Consider the following 12,295-nt stretch of genomic DNA (forward strand, 5'->3'; position numbering starts at 1 on the left):
GATTGGCATTCTAAAAACAAATGGGTTTAATAGCTGGTTTCAGTCTTATGAGAGCAGCTTATAAYATTATTACAGCATCAATCCTGGCCCGTGTCTTCTCATATCATAACCACCTTATTCGTTTTTTTTCCTCTCTGTCTGCTGTTTTCATACCTCAGACGGTTCAATAAAAACAACAATCTAATAAAGTAATGCTGTGGATGGACAGGATGTATCAGTGCAATATCCTGCACTAGGTGGAGCCTTGTAGGCGTTAGACTGCCGGAAGCTAAAATGATGTTATTATTAGAGGGACAGGGAGAGGGTTCAGCTGGATTGGCTTTCCAGTTGTTCCTTTCAAGTAATCAGGGCCATAAGGTCAGCTAAATGATTGGTTAAATAAGCTCTGCACGTAGCGTGGGCTTCTTTAACGTGAAGGGAAAATACAGCTGGCTCCGCTGGAATCAGATGATGCAAGACTCTCTCTGTAGAGATGATGAAACGAAGCTAACGCACTTACAGGTGCTTTTAAATACATATTCCTTCAGTTCAGTTTTTAAGAGCTGTTGGTCTTTTCTTGACATTAAAATGACTAAATAATGATAATAACGATAAAAACTTCTTGCACAAATGGATGCTCGTCAGATCCTCCAACAAGTCAGGTTTGGATCTGACAACCTTCTTGCTGAGAGGCRTGTAAATTAGAAAATTTGATTCAAATGTGTTGTGCAAACAGAGCAGATGTTATGACATCCTTCTAACTGAAACTGCGGCGCTTCGGTCGCTTTTTAAAAGCTTTAAACTGTGATTCTGTTGAACTCGAGCTGCATTAATTTAAAGTGACACTCTGCGTTTTTCTCTTCTCGCCGAAAACTGTTAATCTGAAAGCCTGTTGTCTGACGCAGCAATGAAAAACCCTGACAGCTGATGGCTTCATCAGAATGCGCACTTCTAATTAGGAAAGCCAGCTACTCAGATCACTCAAAACAAAAAGTCTTATCTTCTGTTCGCAGAGAACCATGAGGATGAATAAAACATCTGGCGGACATAAAGAATACAGATCTTCACCTACTTTCCTTGCTGTCAATCAGAGATTCTCATTATCATGAACAGCAGAATCATAGAATGAATGTGATTTCAGCGCACGGTGATCTAAACAAAACAAAAAGCAGCTGAAGTCGATCACTTTGGACCCACATTAGGCCCGGTGTCGGAGCAACAGACACAGCATTAAATGGAACTGACAGACACTCAGCACAGGTCACAGCTTGTTTTTATTCTGAGTTCAAACCAAGAGGGCAGGGACAAGGTTACACACTGATAAATTACACCAGGTATCAATACAACTAACACCGTCACAACATCTGATCGAAGCGCTTTTGACAACAGATCCAACATTTAAAAATAACACAGCTGCAGCTGAAGCTCATAGGAGAACAGTACACAGTGGAAAACAGGAGTTTTGACACGAAACAGACGTGTACAATTTCTCCTTTTCCACCAGTTGTGTTTAATTTWACTAYGAGACTGGCAGCTGAAGCAGTGTTTTTTATAGTTCACATAAAGAAAACAGGTCTTAAATAAAAGGAAACCTTGTTACTACAATGCAAACACACAAAGCTATGAATGCACAACTGTATGTACAGCTTGGGGTGATATCAGGATTTATGGCACAGAATGTTGAAAATGTGTGTAAATAAGCTATCAAACAGCAATGATGTACAAACAGATTCAGTCATAGTGGACGTTAACCTCAGTCTAACCAGCTGAGAAGTTGTTTTTTTAAGAAACRATGATAAAAGATATGAATATAAAGGGAATATGGTGGATCATGTTTGGTAAACATTGGTGAGAAAAATGATTAAGCACTAAAACTAAACACTGAAAAACAAGTGCTAGAGATATTCTAACCATAAAAATTAGCTGTTACTGGTGTTTTTGTACAAAAAGTGACAATGACATACAAAACATCCATTAAAAAACAAATGCATCATGACAGTCAGTGACTAATAAATTAGATGGAGGTAAACAAGGTAATGAAGATGCAGGCTGTGTGAGAGCGAGAACCAGCCACAAACATTAATCCTTTCAGAGAATGAGYATAAGCAGACATGTTCAGGGTTATGCTTTAGCATGTGTTTGTGTCTCCTGTCTGTATGTCTTGAAAACTTGAATAAAAGACAACTGGGCTCCTCCTGTGTGTCACATAAAACCAAAAAAATAAAAAAAGACATCTTTAAAAACCAAGAAAGGAGAACTTGCTGTCTTCTATTCAAACCTTTAGGATTACCATGACCTGGATGATTTAAAATCTACACCAACTCAATGCCTGCATGCATTTTATTCTAGTTTTTATTTGTAGCTGTTGTTTTTTTGTCTATATTTCTAAATGTTTACCAAACTATTGTTCTTGGTCTACCTCCATTTACTTTTTTACATGTGTTCGTGTATGTTTACATCCAGGAACCCTTCAGCTAACTCAGTGGCCTTCACCGCTTGGAGGTTTAGCTTCGTGTCCTGTTGCCCCTCCAGGCAGCCAGGGGGAGACAGAGTGGGAGGTGGTCTGCTTGGCCATGCTGTAGTGGCTGATCACTGTGTAGAAGCGACCCCTTGAGTTGGCGTCYTGGGCGGCGTAGTAGGCCTCAAGAGAAGCTGGGATACACCTCTTGTGCTGTGAAGAAGAAGAGTGCGATTGATTTGTTCTGTCGTCACAAACTGTGTTAGCCCTCTACAGGTACCAGAGCAATAAAAACGAGATAATTCACTTTCCGYGAATATGCAGTGTGAATGCTTATTGCTGAAAGATTTTAGCTGAAAGCTGCTGAAGAAAATGTTTAATAACAAAACTGTTAATGTGCGYTCAATTTGAACAGCTGTTTGCTGGAAGTAGGGAAAAAGATAAATGAAAAATCTGTGTCGAAAAAAACTGAACAGAGCAGAAATGTAGCTAAAAATAATAAAAACTAGTTGAATTTTGCAGACAGCAAAAAGTAAAAAAAGCTTACATTAGCAGAAAAACAAGAACTACAAAATAGTTGCAATTTGTGATAAATTTGTGAAAAAGCTGAAAATAGCTAAAAGTAGCTGAAAAAGCGCAAATTACCAGAAAGATGCAGAAAGAGCATGTTTGCTTAATTAAGCAGTAAGAAGCTGAACTTATTGCAAAAGCATGATGTCACTCAAAAAATGAAATGTTGGATTTACTTAACCATGTTATGTCAACTGTTCCAATTCACTGAGTTGAGTAAATTCAAAGCAACATACTCATGTTCTTTGGTTAAAAAAACTGGTATATTGCTTTGAATTTACTCAACTCCATTAAGTGGAACCAGTTGAAATAACATGGTTAAGTAAATCCAACTTTTCATTTTTTACAGTGATAGAAAAAAGCTCAAATTAACTGAATTCATTTAAAAAGTAGCTTAAATTGCAGGAAACAGCTTGAACTAGCATAAAGAGACAGAAAGAAGCACACAAAAAGTTGAAATAAGCAGAAGCAGAAAGACAGCTGAAATAGCAGAAAAAAGCAAAAATTAGCTAAAAAACAAATATGCAGAAGAAATTAGCAGAAAGAAGCAGAACCTGAGTAAAATGTAAACACTTTAATTATAAATACCTTGTGCTTTGTATAAAAGCATGTGGTAGAAATGAAATATACATTTTAAATGGTAATTGTAGCATCTAAATCCATGTGGTGAACTTTACTGAGTCTACTCTCTGTTCAGTGTTTTATGAAACTTGAAGATCTTTRAAGGTGAAACTTTTAATTCTAAAAATCTAAATGGTTTAGCACTGCCAGCAGGTTTTCATTCTATTTTTCACATCCTGTGAAATTTAAGCTGCACTGCAGGAATAATTGTGAACGTTTCTAAGCACGGTCTAGTTTTGTTTTTTATAATATGCAATTATCAGCATCCACATTGTAAAGCACTAAAAGAAGAGCCACATGTCAGCACAACCTTATATGAAAACTGCACTGTCAAATTTTGTCAGACTGCAGCCGGAGCACACTTCCTTTCTGCTGCTCTGGCTTCACTGTGTTCAGTTTACAGCCGGACTWACACATCATGTTTTACTGCAGAAACCAGGAAACGCTCTCTTTCGTTGTGACTGATCAGCCTGATCTTTGAAAGATGTAAAAACCATGGAGAAAACACAAAATGCCGCTGTGGTTTAAAAAATGCTCCTCAGGCTAAAACTACTGTAATTTAGCTTCTTCAAGGTTAAACAATCTTATAGAATAAAAAAGTAATTATTTCTTAATGAAAACGAACATTATTAAACACACTTTTGCATTTTTATACTGTGTCTCATATAAAATAAAGCATGTAGGAATTTTCTTTAGTCACTTTCCTTTGTGTTTGTGACATCATGTCTGTGCTGATAGCTCAAGCAGAGGTTGTAGAGACCTGGAATTAGATGCAGTCCACCTTAAAAAACATTCATTTAGAAGCACAGACTTCCAAGGTGACCTCTTTTYGAGGTACAGTGCACCTCAAAAGCAGAATGCAGCAGAGTGAGGAGAGAAAAAGGTTTCTGCAGCCATTCATACACTGCTCCACAGTGATAGCAGATTGTTGGATAAGGACGRCTCGGAGCCTCAGAGCCATTTTCTTTTACCACCTCTGCCATGTAGAAKGAACTATAATGTGGTAATCATTATAAAGTAGACAATAGGGCTATTTTTTCTAATCTTTTCAGTACAGGCTTACTACTCTAAAATAGTAGCTTTAATGGAAAGCATTTCTCTGACAAGMAAAGAAACTTCAAATTGCCCTACATTACACTGGTCCTCACATAACGTTTAATTTAACTGATTACTTATCAGGTTTCGTAAGTCTCTTTTGCAGTGGTGGGCAGCGCTAATCCAAAAATTAGCTCTGCAATTTCTAAAGTGCTCTTGTGAATATTTAGGTCCGCAACCTAAATAGCGCTTATGCCATAGAAAAACTAGCGGATAGAAAAACTAGCGGAAGCTAATTTTAAAGCGCAAATTGAATTTGACACTTACTAGCTGGCAACAATTCATGTACAATATATGCACAACACTGCCAACTAGTGGTGTATGAACGCTTTTACAACTTAATTCTACAACCACCAATTGCTGGGAATGTGATTTCCTGAAACAAACCTTTGGCTCCTGGTGTAAAAACTAAAAAGTTGTTGAGGATTGCTAGTTTGGCTGATTTAAAAAGTTGTTGAGGATTGCTAGTTCGGCTACTTCTTTGTCTTTTTCTTTTGTTTGTCGTAGATTTTTCATTAAAGTAGCATCAATAAAGTAATTTTAAAACTGTTTATCAGAAAACTGAAGCAACGCATTCTGGGTACATGACGGATTTGATTTGTGACAGGAAACGAAAGCACGGAGTACAGGAAATTATCTTCCCTTCAAAATAAGAGCTTGGATTTTAAAGTTTTCCATGTAGTTGCTTCAGTTGACCACTAGATGTCCGTCTTCATCAGCATAACATCTTTAAATCATTTCTGTAACTCCACTGCTTCGACTAATTATGTCAAGTATTGAGCTCCAGCGTTTAAACTTTATTTTAAAAGAAAAGGAGCTCCGATTGTGAAGTAAAATAAATCAATACACACAAAATTCTAGTATGGATTACAAACGTTAACTGTTTTATCTTGGACAGGGAGTTTTAAACACTGCCTTCCTGCTACRTAAGCAGACACAAAGCATTGTGGGAAATCAGAACCATGACGCAAAGCAACAGTCAGCAAGGATGTATACCTTTCCAATAAGTGTGTTTATCTGGGAGGGGTGCTGTTGGATAGATCACGTGTGTTGTGGTTCATTAACAGTCATACCTTCTGCTGTTCAAGAAAATAAGGATGACTGGTAGATAATTACTTATTAGCAGTACTGCATTTTAATTTTAGAAAGCGCAAATCCGCTTACGAATTATAAAAATTAGTAAGACCGCTAAAGTGCAAATGAAATATTTAGGTCCGCAATTAGCGGATTTGTGCTTTAGCGGGCTGGTGCCCACCACTGCTCTTTTGGTTACATGACCTCTGAAAACAGAAGTAGGCCAGGAGTACCTTTTTATAATCTCCCATAGGGGGCTGCACTCAGCTTGACTTCTTTATTTAGATAAGTGCAAAAGATAAGGTGGAGGAAGTCAAACCGGAGAGGATTGAGTCTTTTGCTCAAGCATCACAAACTAACTTTCTTGATAAAGAGGTTATTAAAGTTAATAATAATCAGTTTCAACATAAACTGCACTTCTTTTTTGATTTGCGATTTACCCTGAGGTGCCTGCAGGCCAGCTGAACTAAAAGGAAGCTTTTCTTTGACCCCATGTTCGTTAAACTCCTGAATGTCTGAGCTCTGGACAGAGTAGATCATGAAATATGAACCACTTAAAGGTCTTACCTTATAAATGAATCCATCTGGGCAGGCGTGGTCGTAGGTGAAAGCTTTATAAACCACCAGGAACACAATGCAGGCAAGGAAGGCCAAGGCCAGGATGATCAGAACAGTCACCTGGAGGAGGGAYAAACACATGGTCAGTGTGTGTTTATGCACACGAGGAAGGGTTAGGGGGTTAGACAGTGAGGAAGATGAAGTATGTGCACTGAAGTGGGTCTGTGCGTTGTCATAATAAATGCTGCTGAATGAGGTTAAAGGCTCCTGGAGGCAAGGTGTTCTGTTCAGTAACATGATGGATGACTCCAGTCGGGATGCTGCCAGAAACTACCTTGTTTCCACAAACGCYGCATTCCTTGGTTCAGATAAGTATGAGACATCAAGTCAGCCAGGTGGATCGGAACAATCATTTCTCCTCTGCTGTTTAATGTTCTTGCTTTTTTATTTGCATTATTAGATTTCTCTGTTGCCACAGTGTGCAGGACTTCTCTGCAACAACACAACACAGAGATTTCTGCTTCTAAAATAAAGCTCAACAATTCTGACTATTACCAAAAAAGATAAATGTGCCCCTAATGACATGTTAGTCACCATTAAAAGCTATAACATATGTAAAATGTACATATCACTAAAGGGATAGTTCAACAGTAAGATAATTCCAGACACCTTTACAAAAATCTGAATTATTTCTGCTTTAAATTGCAAAGATTGTGCAAAGATGGATGAAAAAGACATTAAAAATTTTCAAGCTATTGCTTTTTAGAGATAACTGGAAAGAAATCCAGTAAAATCTTAGACAGCAAAGCTTCTAAATAGGTTAATAAACCTGTGCAAGAGAAATGCTTTACATCTAATCTCTGGTTATTTCATCAGTTTAAAACCAAATACACTTGGTCATAATAAATATTTGTGCAAAATTATTAAAAGCAAATTTTGAACAGGTGTACTCCAAGAAACTTTAAAGTTTTACCAGCATTTATTAGTGTAAAAACCTGAATTTGAGCCTATCATGTGAAAATGCTCAACATCCAGCTAAAGCCATAAAAATGGTACAAATGCATTTATTTCTGAATGATGCAAATACAGTATGTTGTTGGAGATTCTTCATTTCTCTGGCAGGCAAGACAATGCAGCCGTAAAGGATATTAACATAGAAAAAGCTCTGTTTCGTTATATTTCCGACATGACATCCTGATTGGCTCTGAAGTGCGAGCGTTTAATTAAAATTATGCTAATCGAGAGCAGAAGGATCTGTGTGTGTGAGAGAGAGAGATGATGATGATTTTATATAACTATCTGTGCTCAAAGCCGGTCAGAAAGCTAAAAGACATAATTTTTCATGCTGGATGAATATTTCAAATGTCATGTTTTCTATTCTTTACTGGAACTAAATCCATTTCCGATTACTGCTCCGTATACAATCCGTCACAGCGAGATGTCAGAGCAATTACACTCCTGCCATCATCAGTCTCCAGTGGCGTTATGAGTGTGGACGGGGACACGCACGCTAAGTGACTGTTTACTCCGTGTCAACTAGGGGACACAACTCTCACYCCTGCTCGGTGTTGACATTCTTGCTAAATTACATCTTCCACATCACACACTGCCATACACTAAAGAGGTGCGTTTAAAGTCAGGGTGACCTGCTGTTTGAAGCTGCAGAGGACTGATTTAAGATTCAAATGAATGGTTTTTCTCAACTGATGAAAATGTCTTGTTGAGAAGAGGGACAACAGTAAAGCTCCTCATATCACAGAGAAGCTGTACACGTTTCATGAATATAGATTTTGTTTGGCCTCATGACATGAGGACTCCAGCTTGTGTGCAACTAGAAATGGTTAAATATAATCCAACTTCACAACTACAATTCAACGAACTGTAAAACTGAATAATTATGTTCATGAATTTCTCCAAATTTAGATTTTATCATAGTTTTGCTATTTAAACATGACTTAAACATCGAGCATCACAGACGAGTACTGATGTGATACATTTGTGCTGAAGTCTGAATTCTGAGAAAACTTGAGATTCTTAAAGGAGGTATTGTGTAAAAACATACCCAGACTACTGCTTTGACTCATTCATGCATGTTTAAGAAATCATTCAATCTCCTGTGATAGACACGTGTAGCTGCCTAAACACCTGCTGGTACAAAAGCACYGCCTCCCTGAARTGGGAGTGTTAGAAATGGTAGAAGGTTCCTAAAAACACAGAGGCCAATTTCAATGCATTTAGATAAGCTATGATTAGGTAATAAACACTGTAAAATTTAATTAAATAAATTTTAGATACATAAGAAACTCACTGACGATTGAGGCATCAAACATGTATTTTAATACATTGATAATTCCACAGTTTCTGTATTGTATGACAAGTTGGTCTCAGGGTTGTAAAACTGCTTTATGGCCACTGGAGTCATTATATAAACAGGCTCTCAAGATCCATAATAAGAAAACACGGTTGTTTCATCATTGTCATATTCTTGCCAAGTATAACATTCTTAGTTTTGAAAACTTAATCAAATACACAAATATATGTCTGCTTTTCAAGATTATTCATGGTTCAGCTGCACCTCCTTTAAAAATATTTGTATCCCTTAACTCTGAAAAAACATCTAGAGTCACACATTCAACTGTTCGWGGTGAGTGGTGAGTTCCTAAATGTAAAACTTATTCTGGTAAATCAGCTTTTTCAAGTGTTGCCACACAACAGTGGAATACTTTGCCAACAGAACTGTTGATATGTATAAACTTTCATAAATTTTCATGCATGACAAAACGATGGCTTCTCTTAAACCAAACCTGCTCGCATAATGTGAACCGATGTGAGTGGAGTATTTGATTTTGAGAGTATGTAGGTGATAACTTGTTGAAGAGTGATTTTGCTTTGGATATTGTAGGTATGTTTAACTGCCTGAAATTATTTTTATTGAGTGGTCAGTCTTTTTAATGTATGTTTTTTAATAAGTGGCGTCTACGATGACATCTTTTTGGGAGCATGGATATTATGAATTGATTTTATATTGATTATGATTGTATGCCTTTGTATTGGATATTTATGATGCCTTTTTGATTTTTTTCTTTCCTCTTTCTTTTATAATATTGTGTGGGCTGGGTCGGGGACTAAAGGTGGAAACTAGCACCCAGAGCTATAACCTGATACAGTGCATCTTTCCTTTTATGGCTAACGCATACTGTATATTGTTATATAAGATTATGCAAAAAAAAAGACGTGAAATCAAATTGATTTTTGATATTTACAGCATTTTCATAACATAATTGCTTGAAAGTGAAATAGAATTGTACATGGAAAATGCATCCCCCCCCCTCCTTTAACCTCAGTCGCAAATTCCAATATGGTTGCTCTGTGTGGAAAAAGTAATAGCTGCAGTAATATTTTTTGCTTATGCCAGTTTAAATCTTAAGGCCCTGTCAAACTAGACAACTTATGCAAACTTATGAACATTTTAAAGGCATCTACATTAAAGATGGCATTGAAAAAAATCAACAGGAAGCTTCTTTTCGGTTTGTACATAATGTAATTCAAACAAATAGATCAAAGACATAACGTTTAATAGCAATTTAGACATAAAAAATGTTTCATAAGTTGAAGTAAGTTGTCTAGTGTCAGGGCCTTTAATAAATGTGACACATATGACTTTTATTAGAAAATATGACTCTACAGTATGAAAATGCACAAAATCTAAAGAAACTAACTGTTTTCAGCACAAGTTGCTAAAAATAGTTAGCCTGTTTATAATCATCTCTCATCCCTGGGTAGGAAATAGTTGAAAGAAGTACTTTAGAATTATCATTCCTTCCTAATAAATGTCTTAAAGTAAAGTTGTGACTCAGTACATATATAAAACACAGTGGTTAACCCTTAAAATTAATTTCTGTCCTAATTCTAGGTTCAGAATTGCAGCAGTAGTCAGAGCAGCAGTTCAGACAGAAACACTGTTGTCTGTGATAAAAATAATCACTCTAAAATCCCTATTGATGCGTCTGTAGTCATGTGGCGTGTAAATCCATTAAAATGTGACCTTTCTCTATTATTCATAATCTGGCTGAACTTCGCTGTAAAACCTTAGGAGGCCGTCGTGGTAATGGCACAGCACAGAAATGAGTGTCTCTGTGTGATGTGGACACTTTATTTTTAGGTCTACAGTTATATTTTTCTGTGATAAAATAAAAGATGGGGTCATGTTCAGCATGAACAAGCAGAAATGAGAGAACAGGATGTTGTTATTTTATTTTTTGGTTTGACCAGAAGTATGATTTCTCCCACTAACAGACTTTTTTTCCAATTTTCCTGCTCAGCCTGGAACCCTGGCAGTAACTGTTACCTCATTAGTGCTTGGCRGCGTGTAATCAACACCTCTTTCAACACAACCTCCATGTTGTTTACTGCAGGCCACAGATAACTGTTAGTCTACTCTTGGAGGTAGCAGCACAGCATGTTCTCACACTTTAGACAAAGTACAAGGTGTCCATAATAGGATTTGGGTCCAGAGGTAAAGGCTGTTCTGACTGCACAGCAGGTAATTGTGTCCTCTGGAGTTTAATTGTGTCACTGAATCTGCTGAGCACCAATAGAAAACCGCAGATTTTGTCAGACGAAAGAAAAAGAAATTCAATTTTATTTTAGGTTCCTTTTAAAAGCCCATCACACCAACTTCTGAGTTACTGTTTGCCAATATGTCATCTTTAGATTCTGAGCAGCATTTGACTGAATAATCAGTAGACAAAGAACAGATTTTTTTTATTATTGAAAGCCCATCTGTTGCTGGAGAAGTAACCAATGACATTGGAGCAAAACAAATCAGATTATTAAAAACAACATGAGGGGATTGTTTTTCTCCAACTTGTTTTTCTCTTATTGTTTCATTTTCTCTCACTTTTTGCAATAAACTTTCCTAAACTCCTGGTAAATCTGGATTCTCAAAATTAACTCCCTGTGAGATTGATCTTGTCAACAAAATACTTATTTATTTATAGCTTCATGGTGCATCACAAGTTCAAAGACATTCTCAAAGCGGCTTCCACACATCCCATCTCACCAGCACATATGATTTTTCCCCTCTTTTTTTATACACACTCTGCTCTGTTAGGATGCAACACACACCGCCCACATTCTCACCGCTGTAAGCTGATGGGCCATATGGAGGAGCAGACACCTCCTCACACACTCTGTCTCTCTCTCGAGGAACAGGATAGAATATGAAACTGTGTGTTTGTGCGAGAAAGAATAGAAAAGACGTGGGTGTGACAGGAGAGGAAAGAATGTCTCTGATAATAAAACAGGTAACTGAGAGGCAGAGTAGGCAAAGTGAGATATAAGAGAAGAAATGACAAAGACAATACAGCAGCAAGAAAAAGGCAGGTGGAAYGTTTGATGGAAATCCAAGGACAGATGGAGAATCGGTTCTTGTGGGAAAGACAGACAAACAGAGAAGGCAGCAAACACAATGCTATACTGGATCATGCAAGGATCAATACACCACTGGAGGAAAATGCTTCATCCATCCTGCTATTAACCTTCTCAAAAGCAGCATAGAGAAATCAGTGGAATCAGATATACTTCAACACAAAGTACGACTTAGCGGTTAGTAAAAGTAGTAGACTGAGCATCATGTAACTGTTCCATGTTTCAAAACTAAACTCTTTATGTTTTAAGTGTTTAAATCAAGGCTCAACTCACTTTCTCTTTCAAAGCACTTGTGTACTGATAAAACTAATACAGTGGTGACACCAGTTAGAATAAATGGGCCTCATACAAGAACCGTTCGTACGCACAGATTTGTTCTTAAGTTGTGCGTACGAGTGATTTAGGAGAATTTGTGGCATTCACCAATGTTTTCGTATTCTAAGATTTTTTTCAGATACGAACAAAATTTACGAGTGGTCCAGACCGTGCGTACGGTGCGCAGCGCTGCGC

General features: G+C 37.3%; 1 protein-coding gene across 1 annotated transcript in view; it reads right to left on the bottom strand.

Annotated features, from left to right (window-relative positions):
• Positions 1–1,235: 1,235 nt before the first annotated feature.
• Positions 1,236–12,295, bottom strand: part of nsg2 (neuronal vesicle trafficking associated 2) — a gene marked incomplete at its 5' end in the record, with an annotated part of 32,639 nt that continues 21,579 nt past the window's right edge. The window contains 2 exon segments of the mRNA XM_014022255.1: positions 1,236–2,650; positions 6,365–6,475. Of these exon segments, the coding sequence (XP_013877709.1) occupies positions 2,459–2,650; positions 6,365–6,475 (303 nt within the window).

The sequence above is a fragment of the Austrofundulus limnaeus genome, unplaced genomic scaffold, assembly GCF_001266775.1.
Source record: "Austrofundulus limnaeus strain Quisiro unplaced genomic scaffold, Austrofundulus_limnaeus-1.0 Scaffold321, whole genome shotgun sequence".
Lineage (NCBI taxonomy): Eukaryota > Metazoa > Chordata > Actinopteri > Cyprinodontiformes > Rivulidae > Austrofundulus > Austrofundulus limnaeus.